Source organism: Thunnus maccoyii, chromosome 18 (genome assembly GCF_910596095.1).
Source record: "Thunnus maccoyii chromosome 18, fThuMac1.1, whole genome shotgun sequence".
Lineage (NCBI taxonomy): Eukaryota > Metazoa > Chordata > Actinopteri > Scombriformes > Scombridae > Thunnus > Thunnus maccoyii.
In genome coordinates this window covers 21,738,973-21,759,088 of record NC_056550.1, presented here as the reverse complement: position 1 = coordinate 21,759,088, position 20,116 = coordinate 21,738,973, and the positions used below count along the sequence as shown (strand labels likewise).

The window sequence follows — 20,116 nt, the reverse complement described above, 5'->3', positions numbered from 1 at the left end:
TGATTGTATGTTAATTTTGATGTTGAAACTCTATGTTGCTGCTATTCTGGTCCAGGTAAAAGAGATTTTTGATCTCAATGGGACCAACCTGGTTAAAATAGGCTAAATTTAAAAAATAAATAAATAAATCTTTGGGCTCTGGCACCTTGGGATATTTTTCATTTATTAAAAGAATGCGAAATTATAAGAAGATTAATCCATTGTTCAAATTATCTGTTAGCTGCACCCCTGCAGCTGACAAATGCAACTCTTGACTATTACCTTGAAGACACAAGTCTGCACTTCCGGTACAAATGCAGCTAACTATGGTTTACTTGATACAGACTTTACTGTCTGATTTTGGACCACAAGACAGTCAACAGGGTCCAGTTTTCCTCAGTGTTTCCAGGGTCCAAACACCCAACAGACACATAAATAGAAACCTAACATTTAAACAAGGGCATTATTCATTTTTAATTATTGTTTTTTGTAATTGTTGCTACATGCTCTCATATTGTAAGCAGACACTGTATTAATAAAGAAACAAATATTCATCGTAAAGTTGTCTAATGAGCTGCATTTCTACCTACATTCCAAGCAAACTGACAAGCTGAGACACGGATTGGTGAGCATGAAATGTATCTGCATGGTTGACTCATCACTAGTGGGTCAATTTTACCTCTTGTCTGCAATGTTTGAAGCCTTTTTCACTCATAAGTTTAGAAGCAACACAGACTGTTTTGGTAGTTGGATGGTTATTAGGACCCAGAGGACGATGACCGAGCAGACAGATGTGCTCAAAAGTAATTCTGGGTGGAATCACTTCTGGAAATGTAGTAGCAGATATATAAAAAAAGAAAAAAAGCAGGCAGTATAAGCCTGTCACCGTTAACTAAAACCACAGAATCATTTCAGATCATGGGGAAGTACGTTATAATTTGGGGCTCACCTCATACGTGAGTGAGATCATGAGTACAGGCCTCTGGGCCAGGCATTACACGTTTGCAGAATTCCATTAAAAAGTGGGTGGGGGCCTGGGGGCCACTCCTCCTCCTCCTACTGCTCCCTGGATTACACGACCCCTTTAGATGCGTCAAGAGAGACACAGAGTGACAGAACAAAGCCGGAAGTTTGGTTGATTTCCCACAAAATAAAAGCACAGCATTTTAAATTGTGGAAATATATTCTTTACATGGCAATATATCTGATTGTTTCCTTTATTTTAAGTAATATGAGCTTGTACACTATGCTGACTTTTCTCAATCTGTAATTCAGCTGTTTGCAAGCAGGATGACTGGAGATATGGTTGATAAACACATTGACATTTGTTTGATCTACAATATTATATTCTTTTTTCAAGAGCACACAGCTTCACCATCCTGAAAATCATTCAGTTATCAGCTTATTCCACACTCTAATTCAGCAGTTCTCAACCTTAGGTCTGGGGACCCCCAGGGGTCCTTGAGGGGGTTCTAGGGAGTCCCTAGAAAAATGGGGAATATTTTAATTTCATTATTTAATAATATTTAATATTCATTATTTCATTGACTAGAAGTCAATGTCTGTGACACCAAAAAGGTTGAGAACCACTGATCTAACTCATGATAACTTTAGGACCAAAAAATGACTGCATTCAGCCGCTGACACTGCCACCTGCAAACACAATTAATTCACTCATTTTTTAAATGTAATTATGTATTGCAACTTTCTTGTCTCCTTACTTTATTTATGATATTATAGTCACAAATATATGGCAAATACATTTTTACCTTAATACACTTTACAGTTACTTATTTATGCTGGTGTTTAGAATTTAGTGCCTATTTATTTGAGTTTTTAATGCTTAATTTCAATATAACACATGTTCATATTGTGTATAGTAGTAGTCTTTTTTTAAGAGGTACTTTTATGCTTTTGTTTTTGCACTTCTGGAATAAATAAAGTTGATCATATTTTAATCTTAAATTTGCATCATGGACCAGAAAAGGGTGGCAAACTGATTATTTGGAAAACTTTTTTTTTTTTTTTTTTTATCATTCTGAATTTCTACACTTAATAACATTTTGTCATTTTTAGTAGTAGTCCTCACTGTTGACCTCACAGATTCGAAAACAACAAAAATGCATTTTTAACAAAACATTAAAATGTAAATCTCTTCATATTCCGTGATATTAGAGAAGGCTGGTATTTCGTCATTTTAACCGGACGTAGTGCGTCTTATTCCAGCTGGCTTCACCCTGCTGGGCTCCTCCAGATTTCTAGCGCTGCTCTTCCACCTCTTGAACCACATCACCCCGCTGGCAGGCAGGCAGGCCCTGGTTCCGTGTGTGCTGTTGTCAAAACTCTCCAAACAATGGACCTGATAATATCTTCGGTTTTTCTTATACTTCATGTTGTGAATTGCAGCCCCGGGCCGTTAGTGGATGTTGTTGTCGATCGGTACGACATCCCGAAAGTTTGTCCTCGAGAAGTGCAAACGGAAGATTTTATTCGGTATCATTATAACGGCACCTTCCAAGCAGACGGAAAGACCTTTGACTCCAGGTGAAATACTTCTAATTTCATTAATTGAGCCAACACTGCATTCATGGCTTATTTAAAATATGTTTACATCATGAACATTTGGCATTGTGTTTAAAGTTAAGCGCGAGCTTCAGTAACAAGACGGCACGTGCGAAAACAAAGCTTTCAGCATGTAATGATTTTTTAGCCCTTTTTCAGAAATATTAACATGTTTCCAGGGGTGACAAAATGGTGTAAAGTGCAGTTAAATTGACCTTTTCTTTCATACACTTTTCAGTATCACCTGAGTAAGAAAATACAACATCCGACATGCTACAACTGTTTTCCTTTGATTGATTCGTGTTGGCAGGCAATATTCTGCAGCTAGGATAATAACTGCAGACGTGTCAATCGCATATTTGGCCCTCTTACCTATGAAACTATGTAATTAGCTAAACGACATTGAAAACTTTATTGCTATGTTGAGAGGGGACTGTATTTTTGCAGTGCATATTCGTTTAGCATCCAGAAATGTATTGCAGATGCAAAATTACATGTAATAAACTGGGTAATCAGAATAAAAAAAGCCACAAGGATTACAAAATCCTTTTTTAAATAGTACTACTGATGTTGACGGAACATGTGATTGTGATTTTACAGCACCATAAAATGTTCTTAGCACCATGTCTCCAGCCTCCTGAACACATTTTAAAGTGTCTATTCTGAGGTTATCTATAATTTTTTGTAATTTCCACCAACATTTCTACCCTTGATAGATTCTGTCCATTATACACTCTTTCTGTCCACAGTTATAAACGAGGCAAAGCCGTCATCAGCCAGGTCGGCCTGGGCAGACTCATCACAGGGTTGGACCGGGGTCTTCAGGGCATGTGTGTCAACGAACGCAGGAGGATCACAGTGCCCCCACATCTGGGCTATGGAAGCATAGGAACAGGTGCAGAGGAACACAGTAACCACACTCTGTTGGTGACAGTATTTGTGTTGGTTTATGCCAATCTGTGTTGTTTTTCTTGTCTTTTTATTTGACAGGTGGTGTAATTCCTCCTGACGCTGTGTTGGTGTATGATGTTCACCTACTGGACATCTGGAACGCCGAGGATAAGGTGCAGATCCGCACGCTCAGCAAGCCACCGAGCTGCAACCGCACCACCGCGGCGTCAGATTTTGTGCGTTACCACTATAACGGCACCCTGCTGTCCGGTGAAGCCTTCGACTCCAGGTGAGACAGCTGCAGCGTGGTGCAGTGTTGTTGAGTGTCGGGACTTGTGCTCATAAGTTTACATACCCTGGCAGAATCTGCAAGATGTGTAGCATTCCTAGTGTCTGTAGTTATGACCATAAAACTCAATTTTAGTCTCATCAGTCCAAATAATTTTGTTCCAGAAGTTTTGAGGCTTGTCTAGGTGCTGTTTGGCATATTGTAAGCGGGCTGTTTTGTGGCGTTGGCACAGTAATGGCTTTTTTCTGGCAATTTGACCACGCAGCCCATTTTTGTTCAAGTACTTCCTTATTGTGCATCTTGAAACAACATGCAACTTTCAGCTGAAGTTGCATGTGGGTTTTTCTTTGCAATCTGAAGAATTTTCCTGGCACTAACTTGTGGCTGAAATTTTTGTTTTTCTACCTGTCCGTTGCTTGGTATCAACAGAACCCTTCATTTTCCACTTCTTTATCAGAGCTTGAATGTTGTGGACATTTAGAGCGACGGTCAGCACCTCAGTGGAGAAAAGCGAACACGAGCCTTTGATGTCTTAAAGCTGAAAATGTTTATTGAAGAACTTGATCAAGGAGAACTGAAATAGCGAACATCGAAGTCATCTGCAACTCGGATGCTGTCTCTTTCCATTCTGCCCCCTGAAAGTCTGAGTCTTATTCTTTAACCTCAGCAGATCAGACTACAATATGAAAAACTAGTCTAATTGGTTCACTAGTTTTTAAACAAGGAACTGCATTTAACCCGTGTCAGTTCAGGTCACGTTGCATGGAACTTCAGGTCACTGTCAGCACATTCTGGTTTCACACTCCACCGATCTGTGTTGTCTAGGAAAGCCTCCTCCGACCTTGGTGACCATAACAATGCTGATTTACCCTTTATCAGAGAGGTTTCTGCTTTCCCCAAAACATCACAGACAGCTGGAGTCTGAAGAAGAGGAGAAAACGTCTCCTCCCTGCTTAAGAATTACAGTGTGACCTCAAGGCCCAGGCTTGACTCAGTGTAACCCAATTTGTAACCCCTAAAGATGCATTTTTATATCCTTTTCCTTATTTATAAAGTTCAACTCCCTTTTCTCGCAGGTCCAGGACAGTTCTTTTGCTTTCCCTGTGGTTCAGTATCCAGTACAGTCAGAACAGCCCTGGATGAAATGTTCAGGGTCTCTCAAGAGCTAAGAAACTCATTGATTATTAATACACAGACACTAATTACAATCAAACAAGTCACAGGTGTGGAAACTTACCCTTCATAGCCATTTAAACCTGTGTGCGTCAACTTGTGTGTTTATTATCAGGCCAAACATTCAAGGGTATGTAATCTTTTGATCAGGACCATTTCGGTGATTTCAGTTATCATTATGATTTAAAAAGGGCAAACACAATTATATGAAAATAAATGGCTTCACCTGACCACCATCCCTAAATAAAACAAAAGTTTTCAGCATGATCAGTCATATTTTCCAAAAAATAGCCAATATTTCACAAATTCTACCATGCTTTTCAAGAAGCATTTTTTTTTCCTGTGTTTAATCTAGTTACTCGAGGAATGAAACCTATGACACCTACTTGGGGAAGGGTCACCTCATCAAAGGCATGGATGAAGGTCTTCTGGGCATGTGTGTTGGAGAGAGGCGCATCGTCATCGTCCCGCCCTTCCTGGCATATGGAGAGAACGGCCACGGTACTAAGACTAATACATGGAGATAGCTGTTAATGTTTGCACAGTTGTATCTTTTGTGCTCACCTGCAAAGTATTTGTTAACCGAGAAGAACAGAACATCTCTGCTAAGAATAATTTTAGAGGCCAAAATATGCTAAATTTTAATCTATGTTTCAACAGACTTTGATCGACTAAGAGTTGACTCGCTCAGTGTCAGATGAGGGTGTCGATGTCAATATTTGAGAGCTGTTAAAGACCACACACTGCTTATAAAAAGTTAGAATAGTGAAGCATGTGACTCTCGTTTTACCTCCTTTTACCTGTGGAGTTATCTTGTAAACAAACGAAAGTTATTGTATATAGTAAAAAGTCAGTTTGCAGTCTTCTTCTTCTCTCCTGCCTTGCTGGTTTACTTGGTGTATTTAAGCCACCTGTAAATCAGTAAAGTAATGTGAAACCATTGGCAGGCACGTGTATCACATCACTAGTGTACACGTGTGTTCTTATCCACTCATATAAAAAAAACTGCTCCATAGCACTACCAGATGTCAGAAACTCCACAGGGCATCTTTTAGTGGCTGTTGTTCATCTTCATAGCCTCGTTAAGGAAGTATAATTTGTCAGTTTAGCGGAATAACTACAAGTTGCATATCCTTCTCTTTAGTGCAGGCCTTTAGTCAAAGCACACCATAAGTGTTAAGTTTTATTTACTACTTCAGGGGCAACAATTGGTTCCAAATGATTTCAGTACAATATGAAAATGGACTTGCGTACGCTGAAAACAGAGACGGTTTTGAAAGTACTTCTCTGTGGGTGTGTCCTTTACTTGTGTCCAACTGCGCACATATCAGAGTCAAGACTCATCTTCTGACATTTTCCTTCTCACAGCGTTCCTGTTTGATTATTGCTTGCCCTCTGGGAGCACTGACAAGGACGAGTTATTATTGCATTATAATGAAAATGACTGTTAATGACATGCGAGCCTCTCTGCCTCTGCAAGTCACTGCAAGAAAAGTCTCAGGGCAAGAGAGGACAACAGGTCTGCCTGGAGGATAAAAAGTAAAACAATTTGGAGTATGCTTTGACTTTTCCACTTGGCTTATCTTACTTTTTTTTCCCCAACAGGAACTCAAGTCCCTCCTCAGGCTACACTGGTGTTGGAAGTGCTGTTGGTTGATGTGTTCAACCCTAAGGATGATCTGATCATGCAGGTGAAGTACGCACCTGAAGTCTGCAACCGCAAGACGGAGACCGGAGATTACATCCGCTACCACTACAACGGCACCTTCCAGGATGGCACGGCCTTCGATTCGAGGTAAAACTGAGATTCTTCTATTTCCAGAAGGCAATAAAGTAAAAGCAAAACGACTTATAAAAAGACTGTCACTCTTGCCTTTGACAGCTACCAGCGAAATAGCACCTACAACACTTACATCGGCATGGGATACGTGATTAGAGGGATGGACAAAGCCCTGCAAGGCCTGTGCATAGGAGAGAAGAGGAGGATTATTGTGCCTCCTCACTTGGCATATGGAGAAGATGGAGTTGGTGAGTTTGACGCAAGTAAAGACTTGTAATCGAGCACTGAAAGGCTTATTTATGTTTATAACGCTGCCCTGTTTATTTTTTTGTTCCCTCTCTTTAGGAGACCTCATTCCTGGCTCTGCTGTGCTGGTCTTTGACATCCACGTCATTGATTTCCACAACCCCAGAGATCCAGTGGAGATTAAAGTGACCCACAAGCCGCAGGAATGCAACATTACCAGCGAGGCCGACGATTTGATTGAGTATCGTTATAATTGCTCCTTGATGGACGGCACCCTGCTGTACTCCTCGTGAGCTCCCTCTGCTGTTCACTCTGCTACACTGCATCCTCCTGCTGGTTCGCTGCATGTAATCGTTGCTGGCTCCTTGTCTGACAGATTTCTGTGGGCCTGGAACTGCAGATATCATACCATTTACATATCCATGACAACAGCACGTACGCCTGCATGGCCCGAGGTTTTGATACACAGCAAAGTTTTAATTGGCTTGGATTATTATTATTTTTTAAATTCTGTCTGTTACGAGTCATAACAAGCTGTGTGTGTGTGTCCATTTCCAGGGATCAGTTTGACTCCCCTTCCACCACGACTCTCGGAGCGAACATGGTGATCCTGGGTCTGGAGAAAGGTTTGAGTGGCATGTGCATGGGCGAGAAGAGGGAGGTGGTTGTTCCACCTCACTGGGGCCACGGAGAACGTGGAGGTGACTCACTGGAACTGCTTAGATAAAACTACGTATGTTGTGATCTGCACACACTTCCCTGTTTCATGTTCTTATGTTGGTGTCTCCAGCTGGAGGAGTCCCCAGTAGCGCAGTGCTCTTCTTCGAGCTGGAGTTGGTGAAGCTACAGAAGGGTGTACCTGAAGGCTACATGTTTGTGTGGCTGGGAGATAGTCCTGATCCCCTCTTTCCTGCCATGGACCTCAATAGTGACAAAGAGGTCCCTCTAGAGGAGGTAAGAAGCAGACAGTCTGAGTCTAACCAAATCTAATTTTACCCTCTAAATATATCTTTTAACGCACGACAAGCAGCCAGGGAATAAAGCAGTAAAAACTATTTGTAACAGTGCAACTCCGTCTCCTATTTTTCTCCAGTTTTCAGCCTTCATCATGCTCCAAGTTAAAGAGGGCAAAGGTCGTCTTCGGCCAGGGGCTGATGCCAGCGTCATCATTAAGGGGATGTTCAACAACCAGGACCGTAATAGAGACGGGAAGATCGTAGAATATGAACTGAATGCTAACGAGGAGTCTGCGGCACGAGAGGAGTTGTAAAGAGGACACACATTTCAGCGGCTGTCAAGAACAAGCTTGCAGTGGCTGTCGTCTTAGCAACACTGTTTTGCAACTCTTTAAAAAAAAAAAAAAAAAATTCAAATACTGAAACACTGTTGAGCCTCTATTGAAGGCAATCAGGCTGTTTGGTTTCATAGTGTTGAAATATGAAGCTGAACAACACTGACTATGTTTACATGCACACTAATATTCCACTATTATTCCGAATGACAATATTCCGAATTTAATACGGGTCATGTAAACAGCATATTCCGTTTGGATATTCCGAATTAGGCCTTATTCTAAATGTAGTATTTTGCAATTAAGACATGTGGGATATGCCGATATTACTCAGGTTTTAGGAGCATTCTTTGGAAATTTATACAGCACATTCAGAATATGCGTCTCGCTTATCGCAGTATTACACATGGCCTCTTTCCTGTTTACGGTCAGCTCTGTGCGTTGTAAACAAACCAACTAGCAAACAGTTTGCAAGTTTGGGATAGAGATGCATGATGGGCTGGTTGTGTAACACACCCCTGTGCAGGCTAAATGACATATGCTGGAGCAGGAAGGCAGACAGAGGAGAGGAATGAGAGGAGAGCGGAGAGCTGTTTAGTGCAGGCTGGAAAAACAGCAAACCTTCTCCACGACAAGGACGGAGGGGATTGGTCGGACTGACGGCGACGACTTGGCGTGATGCACGAAAAACACTCAGCAGTGTAGTAAACAACATGGTACAACCTAGGTACTGGATGTGGCTGTGTATCAGTCATATCATTATCACTTACAAATATCAGGCAGCAACTCACTAATGATTTTCACCTCGCTGGTTTACTTCACTGCCTCCGGAGATCTTGTGATTCCCGTTCCCACCGGAGCAGGGGGAAACCCTGAAAACCCTCTGCATGTAAACAGGAATATTAGTGGAATGTTCACACTCATTAGCCATGTAAACACCTTTTAGTAGGAATATTTTTTTCGGAAAATAAGGGCAAAAACTGGAAAATTTTGTGCACGTAAACATAGTCACTGACATCTAACATCTACATTTGAGGGCCAGTGTGGTGCGTATGGGAAATAGGTATTTAAAAATGTGAAAGAAGAAAAATTGTCTGTTCTGTTGATTTAAAAAAAAAAAAAAGCATATTAGATTTTTTAAAGGGAAGTATGTGGGCGGGGCCTATCTTTTAAGAATATTACTTTTTTTAATAAATAATGTAAGTCAAATGGCTAGCTATGGATGCAGAGCCACAGACACTTCCCCTTGATGTAAAAATGGTGAAAAACCACTGGTTGTACAGTATGTTTGGGAGTGGCTAGTGTGTACAATTGTAGAAATTCTATTATAGAAAATAATATCAGAGTGTGTTGTGGAACGTATAAATTTTTATAATAAAATAAAGACACTTAGGAGCTGTGGTGTTATATAAGAGAAGCAATCGTTAACATAAAAAAAAAATACAACCTGTTCTTTATGTTTGACAATGTAGTGAGGAATTCAAATAACTTGGAAGACTCAACGCTGTAATAAAACAAGGAGAACATCACGTTTCAAGTTTCCAGTTAAAATGTTCCTGAAAGAGGTTTTATTGCAAGAGGCTGGAGATCAGTTTGTGACCAAATACCAAATCTTGTGCTGCCATTTATGTTGTGCGTTTTTTTCCTTCCCTTTATCATTACATTCTGTATGAAAGAACTGTAACAAAACCAACCATTCCCGAAACAAAACAAAAAAAAACACCCATAACCACATACACACACTTTACATGTTGCACAGTAGGTACACAGTGCAAATCTGACTTCCACCATATACAGTGTGATCCAAAAGCAGTTTTTTTACCCATAACCATTAGAGGAGACCTGTTGACGATGATATAAAAAGGGTTGAGTGGTGGACGTGACCTGTGGCTGTAAACTGGACTTGTGAACAGTCTGGCAAAACAATATGTGTGTAACAGGGACTCATGCACACAAAATAAAAACCTTTTAGTCAAATTATTAAAAAAAAAATGAATTCTCAACCTCCATCTGGCACATTCTGAGCAGGAGCCTCCTCAGCTGATGGCACTGGAGTGTCCAATACTAAATGACCAGTAGTAAAAAAAAACAAAAAAACATTCTCAGTTCACTTGTTACCAGTGAGGTAGAGCAGTATAGCGTTTGAGACTTCCAAAGTCTCATCCTTTACCAACACAATGTCATATGAGTCCAAGTAAGACTGCTTCCTCTCCTCCACCTAAGAACAAAAAAAAAAAACAAACAACAGATGAGGAGTGAGTATTAAAATGTCAGAATGACGTTTTCTGTCTTTGTCGAGATTCAAATGAGAAAATCAGTTTTGCTCCCATTATTAACGGGTAAATATGAAGCTTGAGCAAAGACAGTAGAAATAGTTCCAGCACACAAATCCCCATAAAAAACCCACTAATTGTCATTTTTACATTTCTTTTTGTGTGTAGATTCAATGAACAAGATACAACATGTTAACTTGTGACTTTTGGACGTGTTGGTAGCCATTTTTTTTTCTCCTTTGGCTTTTTGTTTCCTTCTGATTTCAGTCTTTATGCTAAGCAAAGTGTCTGCTGGCTTTAAGAGTGATATCAATCTATCTAACTCTCTGCATGAAAGCAAATCATTTCCTCCCAAAATGTCAAACTATTCCTGTAACATGGATAAATTTGTGACTGTGCTCTTCTAGCTGCTGTATTCTTTTAGAAGGTGGATGTGCTGCTGTAACTTTGACAACAAACACTATGAAGTAATCAATGCCAGTTGTTGACTGAATTGTAAAAAATAAATACAATATCTGTCTGTATTGTTATCCCACCACTTTGTTGAACATGAGTGAGTGTTTTTATACCTTGTCATTGAGGAACCCGATCTTGAGGATGTTCTCTATGTCCTGCACCCCGTCCGCCATGGTCAGATCTCCCAAAGAGTCTCCCAACAGCAGCACGTTGGGCCGCGTCCGCAGCTCCTGGAAATGACCCGTGTTGAGCAGGGCACCTTCCCTCTTATTGTAGATGTGGATCAGCTCTCCCTTGAAAGCCTTCAACACTCCCTGTGTAAGCACATCAAGAATCATACAGGGTGTGTCCCCCCCATCAACTCAAGCCTCCATCCTGCTGTGGGGTTCAAATTGTAGTATGTTTAAGGTGAGGATACTCACAGACTCATCAAAGTCCATGTAGTTGGAGAAGACTTTGACGTTGGGGTGGAAGACCCCAGCCTGGCGAATCACCTCCTCCAGGATGTCTCCTATTCCAGCAGAGAAGATGAGCAGAGGGATGCTGTGCTCATACAGGTGGTCGAAGAACAGCTGGTAGCCCTCCCTGTTGAGACATTATTAGAAGAAACCCACTCATATTATCAGCATTTTAACTACAAATATAATTTTCTGACTCTCAGAGGAGGCAGGTTTTCTTACCTCAGCATTGCATCAGACTCCCGCACCACCGTGGCCAGCAGATCTTTCCTGATCCGCTGCTGTACCAGTAGTTCATGAGCTTTAGTCCACCTGCGAGATACAGACGCAGAACAGTGTCATTAACACATTAAAAATACTTGGAAGTTCAGAGACGTTTATAAATTTGCTTCAAACTAGTGACCCCAAAGCAAAATTGCAGATCAGCATCAGGAACATTTTTTTGAACTCAGAAGGTAAAGTATCTGTACTAAATGCTTACCACTCCACCATAAGGGGCAGCTTCTCATCTACTGACCGTGAAGAGTCGATCTCTATAGGGTAGTATGTGTTGAGCAGATCCTTCAGCTGAGGGAGACATGACAGTAGACAGGGTGCATTTTAGGACAATTTACTTCTCCTCAGTCTATTTCATTTTGTCTATGGTTACAATAATAACAAAGTCCAGACAATCTCTTAAAAATATTAGTTTAAGTAATATCAGATCCTACTGAAAAATATGCCATATTGCAAATACAAAAATGCACTGAGGAAAAAGATTTAATAGTAAGACCACCCTTCACATTGTAGCATTACATCCAAGTGGATTCAAGTCACAGATCATATTTCAGTTTTTCTGCCTGCTTCCATTCCTGTTATCACCCACTAGAGGGCAGAATTAATGAATAAATAAATGATTTATTGCCAAATTAAGTACCAAATATGTAAGTGGTCTACCACTTATAATTTGAAAAATAAAAGACCTCTAGACTGCAAAAAGGCATATAAATATGTGTAATTCACTAGTAAGATCTATCAAGTTTAAAAATGCATTATGTTCAATTTACATGTGGATAAAAATAAAACACGAAATCACCCTTACATTTCCTGAATTATAGACTGAATTATGTGTTTTTTCCCCACTAAATCATGACCTAGTGCAATGTACAATAACTATATTTAAAAATGCACTCTTCCATGAGCTAGATGGTTTATGTATTAAGCAGTTAGTTACAGTTTCATTACCTTCTGTCAAACATTGTTAAATATTACTATAGAAGGACAGCTCAATAACACATTAAGACAACCAAATTCCTGCGCAGATACTTAAAAGCTGTTTTCACTCTGTGTAACAGCATCAAAATACTGACGCCATTACATCTGGGGCAAGTTAACTTGATGGAACTGGCAGAAATAGAAAATCTGCTTTTGGAACAAAAGCCTCATTCCTACCTTTTCTCTGCATTCATCAGAGATAAGTTTGCTATTGTCAAGAATATCTGCAAATAGAAACACACACAAAATGACGAAATGACACAGTCATTCATAAACATTTTGCCAAAACCAACTTTTATGTGTTTGACAACCTCTAACAAAACTTCTGATGGACTTACTATGACATGTGGGGCATCTTTTCCCATTATATGCAAATCTTGTTAGGGTCATGTCAAAATCTGAGATGACCTGGGTTAAAAAAAAGAGACAAGAGAATAAATACACCACGGCTGCAACTAACGATTATTTTCTCGATTAATCAATTAGTCGTTTGGTCCATAAAATGCCAGAAAGTGGTGAAACATGTCGATGACTGTTGCCAAAGGCCAAGATGCGATCTCAAATGTCTTGTTTTGTCCACAACAATCCACAACCCAAAGATATTCAGTTTACTGTCATAGAGGACTAAGGAAACTAAATATTCACATTTGAGAAGCTGGAATCAGAGAAAAATGACTCCAAACAATTAATTGATTATCAAAATAGTTGGCGATTAATTTAATAGCTGACAACTAATCGATGAATCGTTGCAGCTCTAACATACACTGGATATGTTGTGTACCTGTAACGTGTTGGACCCTGCCTTCTGCATGGACTGAAGGATCTCCTGCACCCTCTGAGGGTCCCTCATACACACCGAGGGGTTGGACAACTCTGGAATCTAAGCAAAGAAAAAAAATGTATGTGAGTGTGTATCCAGGAGGTAGAAAGACAGACAGTGTGACGTTGGAGGTCTGCAAACCTTCATTGTCTGTTTAAACATCAAACACGAGTCCAGCAGCTGAATGGAAAGATAACTTAGTTAGCTAACCGGTCAGGTGCTAATTAACACACCGTTTAGCTGCACATGCCTTCACAATATTAGCCAATGCAAAGACGCTGACACAATAACACGCACTTTCCTGTAACATACTGTAATTTACTAAGACGGTAGCGTTATAACAAACAAAGAGGAATCTGTGTAACGTCAGCTAACGTTAGCCACACTACACTAGTCAGCATTGGTTAGCTAGCTGCGCTTGGCTAAGCTAGTAGGCAAGTTCATTAGTGTAGGTTGCATCCATGTAGCTGTGTGGCTTCCCCCCAAAAAACTTGCTGAATACGGTTACCATTTTCTTGAAATATGCTGACGATCCGTAAAGGTTATCTTGACAAAATGTGTGTCATCGGTGGTCAGTCTCCGTTGGTTTGTTGCTATGAGGACGACAGAATCATTGAACGGTTCTGCTGCTCCCTTCCCGTTTTCGCAACTGTGGGGATTTCAAGAACCAGCGGTTGAACAACAAAACAGTGAGGGAAACACTTGTTAGTGAAATCCCAGTGACCGGGATTTGAAGTTTACCCTACATAATTGGTGAAAGCCGCCTCAAAAATGTATGAGAAATGTGAAAATACGTAGCTGTCAGTCATGTATTCTCTGGTATAAAGCGCACGATACATGTCTTTGTCTGATGTTTTTACAATTACGAGCCCGCAGTAAACACGTGAAGGCAGCATCACTACTTGCATAACTTGAGATGGGACGGTGTGTACTCTTCCCTTTCAAAGCAAAGGCACCGATTCAAGGTTCCCACTCCGTCTCTGACCCAGGGTTTCTCTGCGGGACCCCGGTCCATTAAATAATACTGGGGGGAACAAACCATGCCATATTGCAAATACAAAAGGGAGACAGTGCTCAAGACCATGTTTACATTAGAATTAAACTGGAAAAATCCTTTAAACCTGAAAATGACATTTAGAGTGTGGTCACGGACACTATTGTTAGAAGTATGACAGCATAGGATCATGTTTCACACATACAGCTACAACTGTAAACTGTTATCTGTACTTTTGTATATGTACGTTATATGAAACAGCTCCTTCAACCTGCAAAATCCAACAAAGCATGATAATAATAATAAAACACTTTACGTTCCACCGTCAGTCTTACAAAACAACTTTAATTGCAAGTGATGACATTAGCATTTCTTACATCCAATATAAGAGCACAATGTCAGACTATCACATGCAAAGCAAATTACATAGCTTATTCCACTTGCAGTGCTATTTAGGTTGGTCATAAAGTGAAAATGGTTATAATTTCTGCACTCTGTAACAGGCACTGCATTGACATTGGGAATTTTTTGAATGTCAGTCACAACACATTCATATAACATTTTTTGCCTATAGGTCTGATTTCTTTTCATTTTATATTTAAGTATTTTTGGAGGGCGAAAGGAGACCACAGGACAACATAGCAGATCTCTAATATACACCCAGCTGGAAGTGAAGTACAATAACACAAGCTGTTACAAGACATTTAATATGGGAAACAAAACTGCAAATAATAACATGTTTTTCCTTTTTTTTTATCAAAGATCAAACCCTACTGGATGTAAGCTGGATAAAACAATTCTTTTCCAAAATACAATCACCTTGTCTGATATGAAATTAATGACATAAGCAACGTCAAAGTGCAGTGGCAACTTAAATCCTTATGCTTCTGTAAGACTTTACAGTTAGATGTCAAAAAGTGCAGCTCTAGAGAAGCTTTTTTTTTTTTACCATTCTTTGCAGATAGACAACTGTACCTTCCGCAAACACAAATCATACACACTCCTGCACGCACACATGTACACATTTTCTATGTATCGTTCTTGAATGAATGGGAATACACCGAGCAATCGACTGCCAAAGTGCAAAAGAAAGGAATGAACGAGCCATTGCCAATGATTGGTACTTAATGCAGTGGCCGAACAGAATGCTTGAACGTTAAGATAACTCAAAAGGAATGATTTCATCACATCTTTTATGAATCGTTTAGACATTACAGTTCCTTCATTATTTCACTTCTTCAGAAAGTTGGAGATGTGTTATATAAGCAGCACAAAAGACTGATGTACTCTGTACAACTGTTGGGGAGGAGGGGTGGGGGAACTGCAATCTAAAAGCAAACTAGTCTACAGGATTTTAAGATTAACAGCCTTTCAGAATCCATTCATATTTTGTTGTAGAGGCTACAGAGTAACAAGCAGAGCCATTCTAGTACAGCAACTATAATATAAAGAGAAACTTTTGGACCGATGTTATCCTTGCATGAAGAGATTGTCACAGTGTTACAAATGGAATGAATCTTCATTTAGCGAGTTGGATTGGAAATAGGAATGCAGTTATTACTAATGTCACATAGACTGCCCAGTACAGGGATACAATAAAGGAATGTAAAATATCCATATCAATGTATACATATACAGCTTTTTACTCTTCATGTACAAACAGATAAACAGCATCTATACCAACATACTTGACTAAAGGAAATTCAGTTGTTGGCCGCTATATAACACTCTTATTCACATGTTTACATTCGCCGTATCCCTTCACACAGACCATCAGCTGGTCAGTGCACACCAGCCCACACGTTTCATGGCTTTCGACAAATCAGCCATTAACACAACACAGCATGAGAGCCGACGGCACAGATTTCTTTTTAACGAAATCTAGTATGAGAGCGACGCATGACTCGCTGTAGCATGTTATGTATGAGTGGGGGGGCGTGGGGGGGATTGATGATGATGGCTGCGGTGGAATGGTGGCTCGCAGTATATCTTCGGACAGAGCCGTGAAGTTCTCAGAGGGGAGCAGACATGCTCTTGCTCAGCACTCTATCTGTGACTGGAGCTGCCGGCGCAGGGTGAGTGTGCGCCGGTGAAGCTGCTGCATTTGCTGCATGCGATCTCGCTGGCGGGCCAGGTTCTGGGGCATGGGGTAGCGCTGGCAGCCGTAGAGGAAACGGTAGGGGATGCGGACATGGCAGGCGGTGGCTCGGCAGCGAGGCTGAGGCATGGGAGGCAGCAGCATCCAGCGCTTCCTCTCGGCACAGTAGCGGTACGCCTCTTTGCGGTACTGCTTGTCTACGTCGTCACTGTTCTTCCAGCCTCCGATGATGAAGACATCCTCATCAAAGTGGCAGATAGCGGCACCCTCAATGCTGGTAACTTCTGGTGGAAGGCTCTCCAGGATCTCATCGGAGATGCGTACGCTGATCTTCTGTCTGGCAACCTCGTCCCGCACTGTGTAGCTCTTAGGGCAGCAGGACGCCGTGTGGTAGAAGTTAGTGGAGGCCACAGCCATCTGGAAGATGCAATAGTTGTCAATAAGGGGCAGGGAGTCAACATCCTGCCACTGGCGGCTCTCTGTGTCATAGCGAGTGGTCACTGTCTTCAGTCCGTCCTCGTTATCTGTGTCCACAGGTGTACGTGCCGTGACGTACACATAGCGATCCTCCACACTCACTGCCTTCACATCCCGCAGGATTTTGGGGGCAGATTCCAGATTGTGCCACTTGTCCTGCTCAGGCTCGTACACACTGACATCTTTGAAACCTGGACTGAAGTTTCCATGGCCACCAATGCTGTATAAGATATCCTTGATGCAGGTGAGGCCAAAGGAGTGCTTGCGTGTGGTCAGGTTGCTCACTTGCTCCCAGGTGTTGCGATTCGGGTTGTAACGTTCCACCGTCTTCGCAAAGCCCGGTTCCATAGAACCGGCTACGTACACGTGGGACTCTGTGGCAGCGATGGCGTGACCGTCCAGGTGGTTGTGGATGTGCGGCAGGTTGACCCAACGGTCCTCGTAAATGAAGTAGCCCACACACTCGCTCAGGTAGTCCCCTCCCTCCGACACTCCTCCCACTACCATTATAACGTCCATGTTCTGGCCGAAGCGAGGCTGAAAGGAGGCCATGTGGGAAGACCAGAACTCCATATCAGCTGACTTAAGGTTCTCAAAGCGAATAGCGTGGCCCTCTACTGCCTCCGACACCAGCCGGAGACAGGCCTCGTTGGCGGCCACTAAGGTCTCATTTTTCACCACCCTGGTCAGGTAGGTGGGCTTGATTTGGGGCAGCCTTAGGAGACGGAAAAGCTCCTCGAAGTAGCGGCTTCGCTCGTCTGGGTTCTTCTGCACCCACTTGACCACAGCTTCGAATAACACCTCCTCAGAATCCACTGTGATCTCCGCATCCGACAGCCAGTCACGGACCAGGTGAAAGGGCAGTGTGTAGAACTCCTCGTCCTGGATGACCTTATGGAAGTTGCGGCGGATCATGTCTGCTGCCCGTAGTGCCAGCTGGTCCAGGGTGTACATATGGGCCAAACTGTGCACCGCCACACAGTTGGTCAAGCTCAGCTTCTTCTTAAGGAACTCACCACAGAAATCCTTCAGTTGCAGGAGGAGGAACCTGAAATAGACGCAACAGAAAAAAAAGTATAGGATGTCAGATATAATGAGCAGTTTCTGTTAAATTGGTAATACTATTCGGTTTCGACTGGTTAGGCCAGGACAGCCTTGTTTTCTGCAAGCAGAGCACAAAAACAAATCTTTTCAGCAACAGAGCATGCACAGAAGGCCTCATGCTTTGACTGTCAAAGTCACTGTCATGCCCCCCCCCCCCCCCCCCCCCCCCCCCTCCCATTCCCCCATACACACACACACACACACACACAGACACAAACACAGAAATGTAATTGTGAAACCATACCTATCAGCTAGCTCCAGAACCTCATGCACATTGCAGGTGCTAACGCGTATTTCTCCAGTGTACATATACTGTATGACACTCTCCACCGTCTCCGGATCCGGCCCCATCTCTGAGCTCCATTCCTTCATCTCTACCCGTCCGGACAAGGACTCGGAGAACTGTCCACCCAGCAGTGGGGTGAAATAGTCGGTGGCCGCAGCCAGGACGGACCTGTGGGCTGAAAACTCACAGGTCTGGACGCTCCCGGCAGCCGCCCCGCTGCTGAAGGCCAGCGTCACGTCGCAGAACAAGCCCTGCTTCCTCTGCTCGTTCTGCCGCCGAGACAGCTCCGAGCAGTGGGAGGAGGAGGTGAAGTCCTCGGCCTCTTCCGCGTCCCCGTCTCCGGCAAGGGCGCTGGGTGTGCCGGTGCCGCCGCTGCCGCTGCTCCTGGAGGAGTCCTCCGGGTTGGGGGCCGCCGCTGCCATTCTGCTGCCAGCGCTGGGGGTGAGCAGTGGTGGAAAATGAAGCAAACTAGTGAAGGAAAGGAGGCGACATACGCAGCCACACATACATGATATGGAGTCAAAACAGAGAACGGCAGTAAAGCACGTTTCGTATTGGTTGGGCACGCATTTACCTTTAAAACTCATCTCATCTGTTTTAAGTGCAACACAGGCATGCTAGTGTCTCTAGTTTAGTCTAAAACTAAAATTAAAGGTTGATTTTCATGTCAAACTAGTGTTATAGACTATGTCTAATATAACACATAGTAACATTACCTTAAAGAAAAAACAGCTACAGGAAAATAATAACAATTTGATGACGTGCACAATTTCAAGCTATTATTTTTACTGAGAACAAAATTCACAAAAGGACCAAAAACAAACCTCTGGCAACGTTTCTGGTGACAAAATGAAGCCTTTAGGGGGACACGATCAATATGAAACCAACTTCATCTTGGTAAACACAGACAGAATCACGGACATGCGCAGTGGATGAAAGGCGTAACCGCGTCTGACGTCGGCAGCCGTCCCCTCTGCTGAGCTCTGAGCTCTGTCTGGATCATTGATCGTCTGCATCTATGAGCTGCACATGGAAAAAAACTTATGCTGACATGTAGTTTGTTGTGCATGCTCTGCAACAAAGTCTGCAATAAATCAACAGCATCATACTCTTCTGCATATATAGCTTATTTATATTTATAGTGGATATCAAACAAGTCATGGCGGTTTGACTTGTAATGACAGGAAAATCTATTTCATTTAGGTGTGCCAGATATGAAAAGGGATATAAAAATATTTCAGAATCCTTAAATGTAGGAGTAACCTGATGCTGAACATTCATTTATTTACCAAATTAACCCTTCAACATCTGGACAGAGGTTGCCTATAAATATTTCAAAGCAGAGCTGAAATTATTAGCTGATTTGTTGACCAAAAAAATAAATATATAAATAAATTGAAAACTATTTAGTTAATCTTTTAAGTCCCTTTTCAAGAAAAAAAGCTAAATATTTGCTGATGTTCCAAGTGTTGATTTTTAGCTTCTTAAATGTGGCTATGTCATGCTTCTCTTGGTTTTATATCCGTGTAAACTGCATGTCTTGGGGTATTAAATGGGTTTAGGAATGTTGGTTGCATAAAACGCGCAATTTGACTGACTCACATTTGGCTCAGGGAAATCGTTAGTGGCATTTTTCACAACTTTTTGTAGACAAAACGATTAACATTGAAAACAATTGTAAGGCC

At 41.9% G+C, this 20,116-nt stretch overlaps 3 protein-coding genes across 5 annotated transcripts; 1 reads left to right on the top strand and 2 right to left on the bottom strand.

Annotated features, from left to right (window-relative positions):
* The first annotated feature begins 2,205 nt into the window (after positions 1-2,205).
* Positions 2,206-10,203, top strand: fkbp10a (FKBP prolyl isomerase 10a). 2 transcript variants are annotated; one of them, XM_042392939.1, is made up of 10 exons: positions 2,208-2,523; positions 3,291-3,436; positions 3,532-3,721; positions 5,250-5,395; positions 6,500-6,689; positions 6,777-6,922; positions 7,020-7,209; positions 7,479-7,621; positions 7,711-7,874; positions 8,014-10,203. In XM_042392939.1, exons 1-10 carry the CDS (start codon positions 2,333-2,335, stop codon positions 8,188-8,190), a joined length of 1,683 nt encoding a protein of 560 aa, XP_042248873.1. In that variant the 5' UTR covers positions 2,208-2,332; the 3' UTR covers positions 8,191-10,203. The 2 variants fall into 2 exon arrangements, with proteins under 2 accessions (XP_042248874.1, XP_042248873.1); XM_042392940.1 differs by lacking the exons at positions 7,711-7,874; positions 8,014-10,203 and having other exon boundaries at positions 2,206-2,523; positions 7,297-7,540.
* LOC121884245 (cytosolic 5'-nucleotidase 3-like) lies at positions 9,743-14,143 on the bottom strand. The gene is made up of 9 exons (XM_042392941.1): positions 13,981-14,143; positions 13,434-13,532; positions 12,991-13,060; positions 12,830-12,876; positions 11,880-11,965; positions 11,621-11,710; positions 11,363-11,525; positions 11,054-11,254; positions 9,743-10,429 (listed from the first exon to the last, which is right to left on the bottom strand). The coding sequence occupies exons 1-9, from the start codon at positions 13,981-13,983 to the stop codon at positions 10,319-10,321; spliced, it is 870 nt and encodes a 289-aa protein (XP_042248875.1). The 5' UTR covers positions 13,984-14,143; the 3' UTR covers positions 9,743-10,318.
* Positions 14,144-14,791: 648 nt separating this feature from the next.
* On the bottom strand, positions 14,792-19,400 carry LOC121883993 (kelch-like protein 11). Of its 2 annotated transcripts, XM_042392465.1 has the most exons (3): positions 19,256-19,400; positions 18,390-18,866; positions 14,792-18,089 (listed from the first exon to the last, which is right to left on the bottom strand). In XM_042392465.1, exons 2-3 carry the CDS (start codon positions 18,851-18,853, stop codon positions 16,505-16,507), a joined length of 2,049 nt encoding a protein of 682 aa, XP_042248399.1. In that variant the 5' UTR covers positions 18,854-18,866; positions 19,256-19,400; the 3' UTR covers positions 14,792-16,504. The 2 variants fall into 2 exon arrangements, with proteins under 2 accessions (XP_042248399.1, XP_042248398.1); XM_042392464.1 differs by lacking the exon at positions 19,256-19,400 and having other exon boundaries at positions 18,390-19,080.
* Positions 19,401-20,116: the final 716 nt, after the last annotated feature.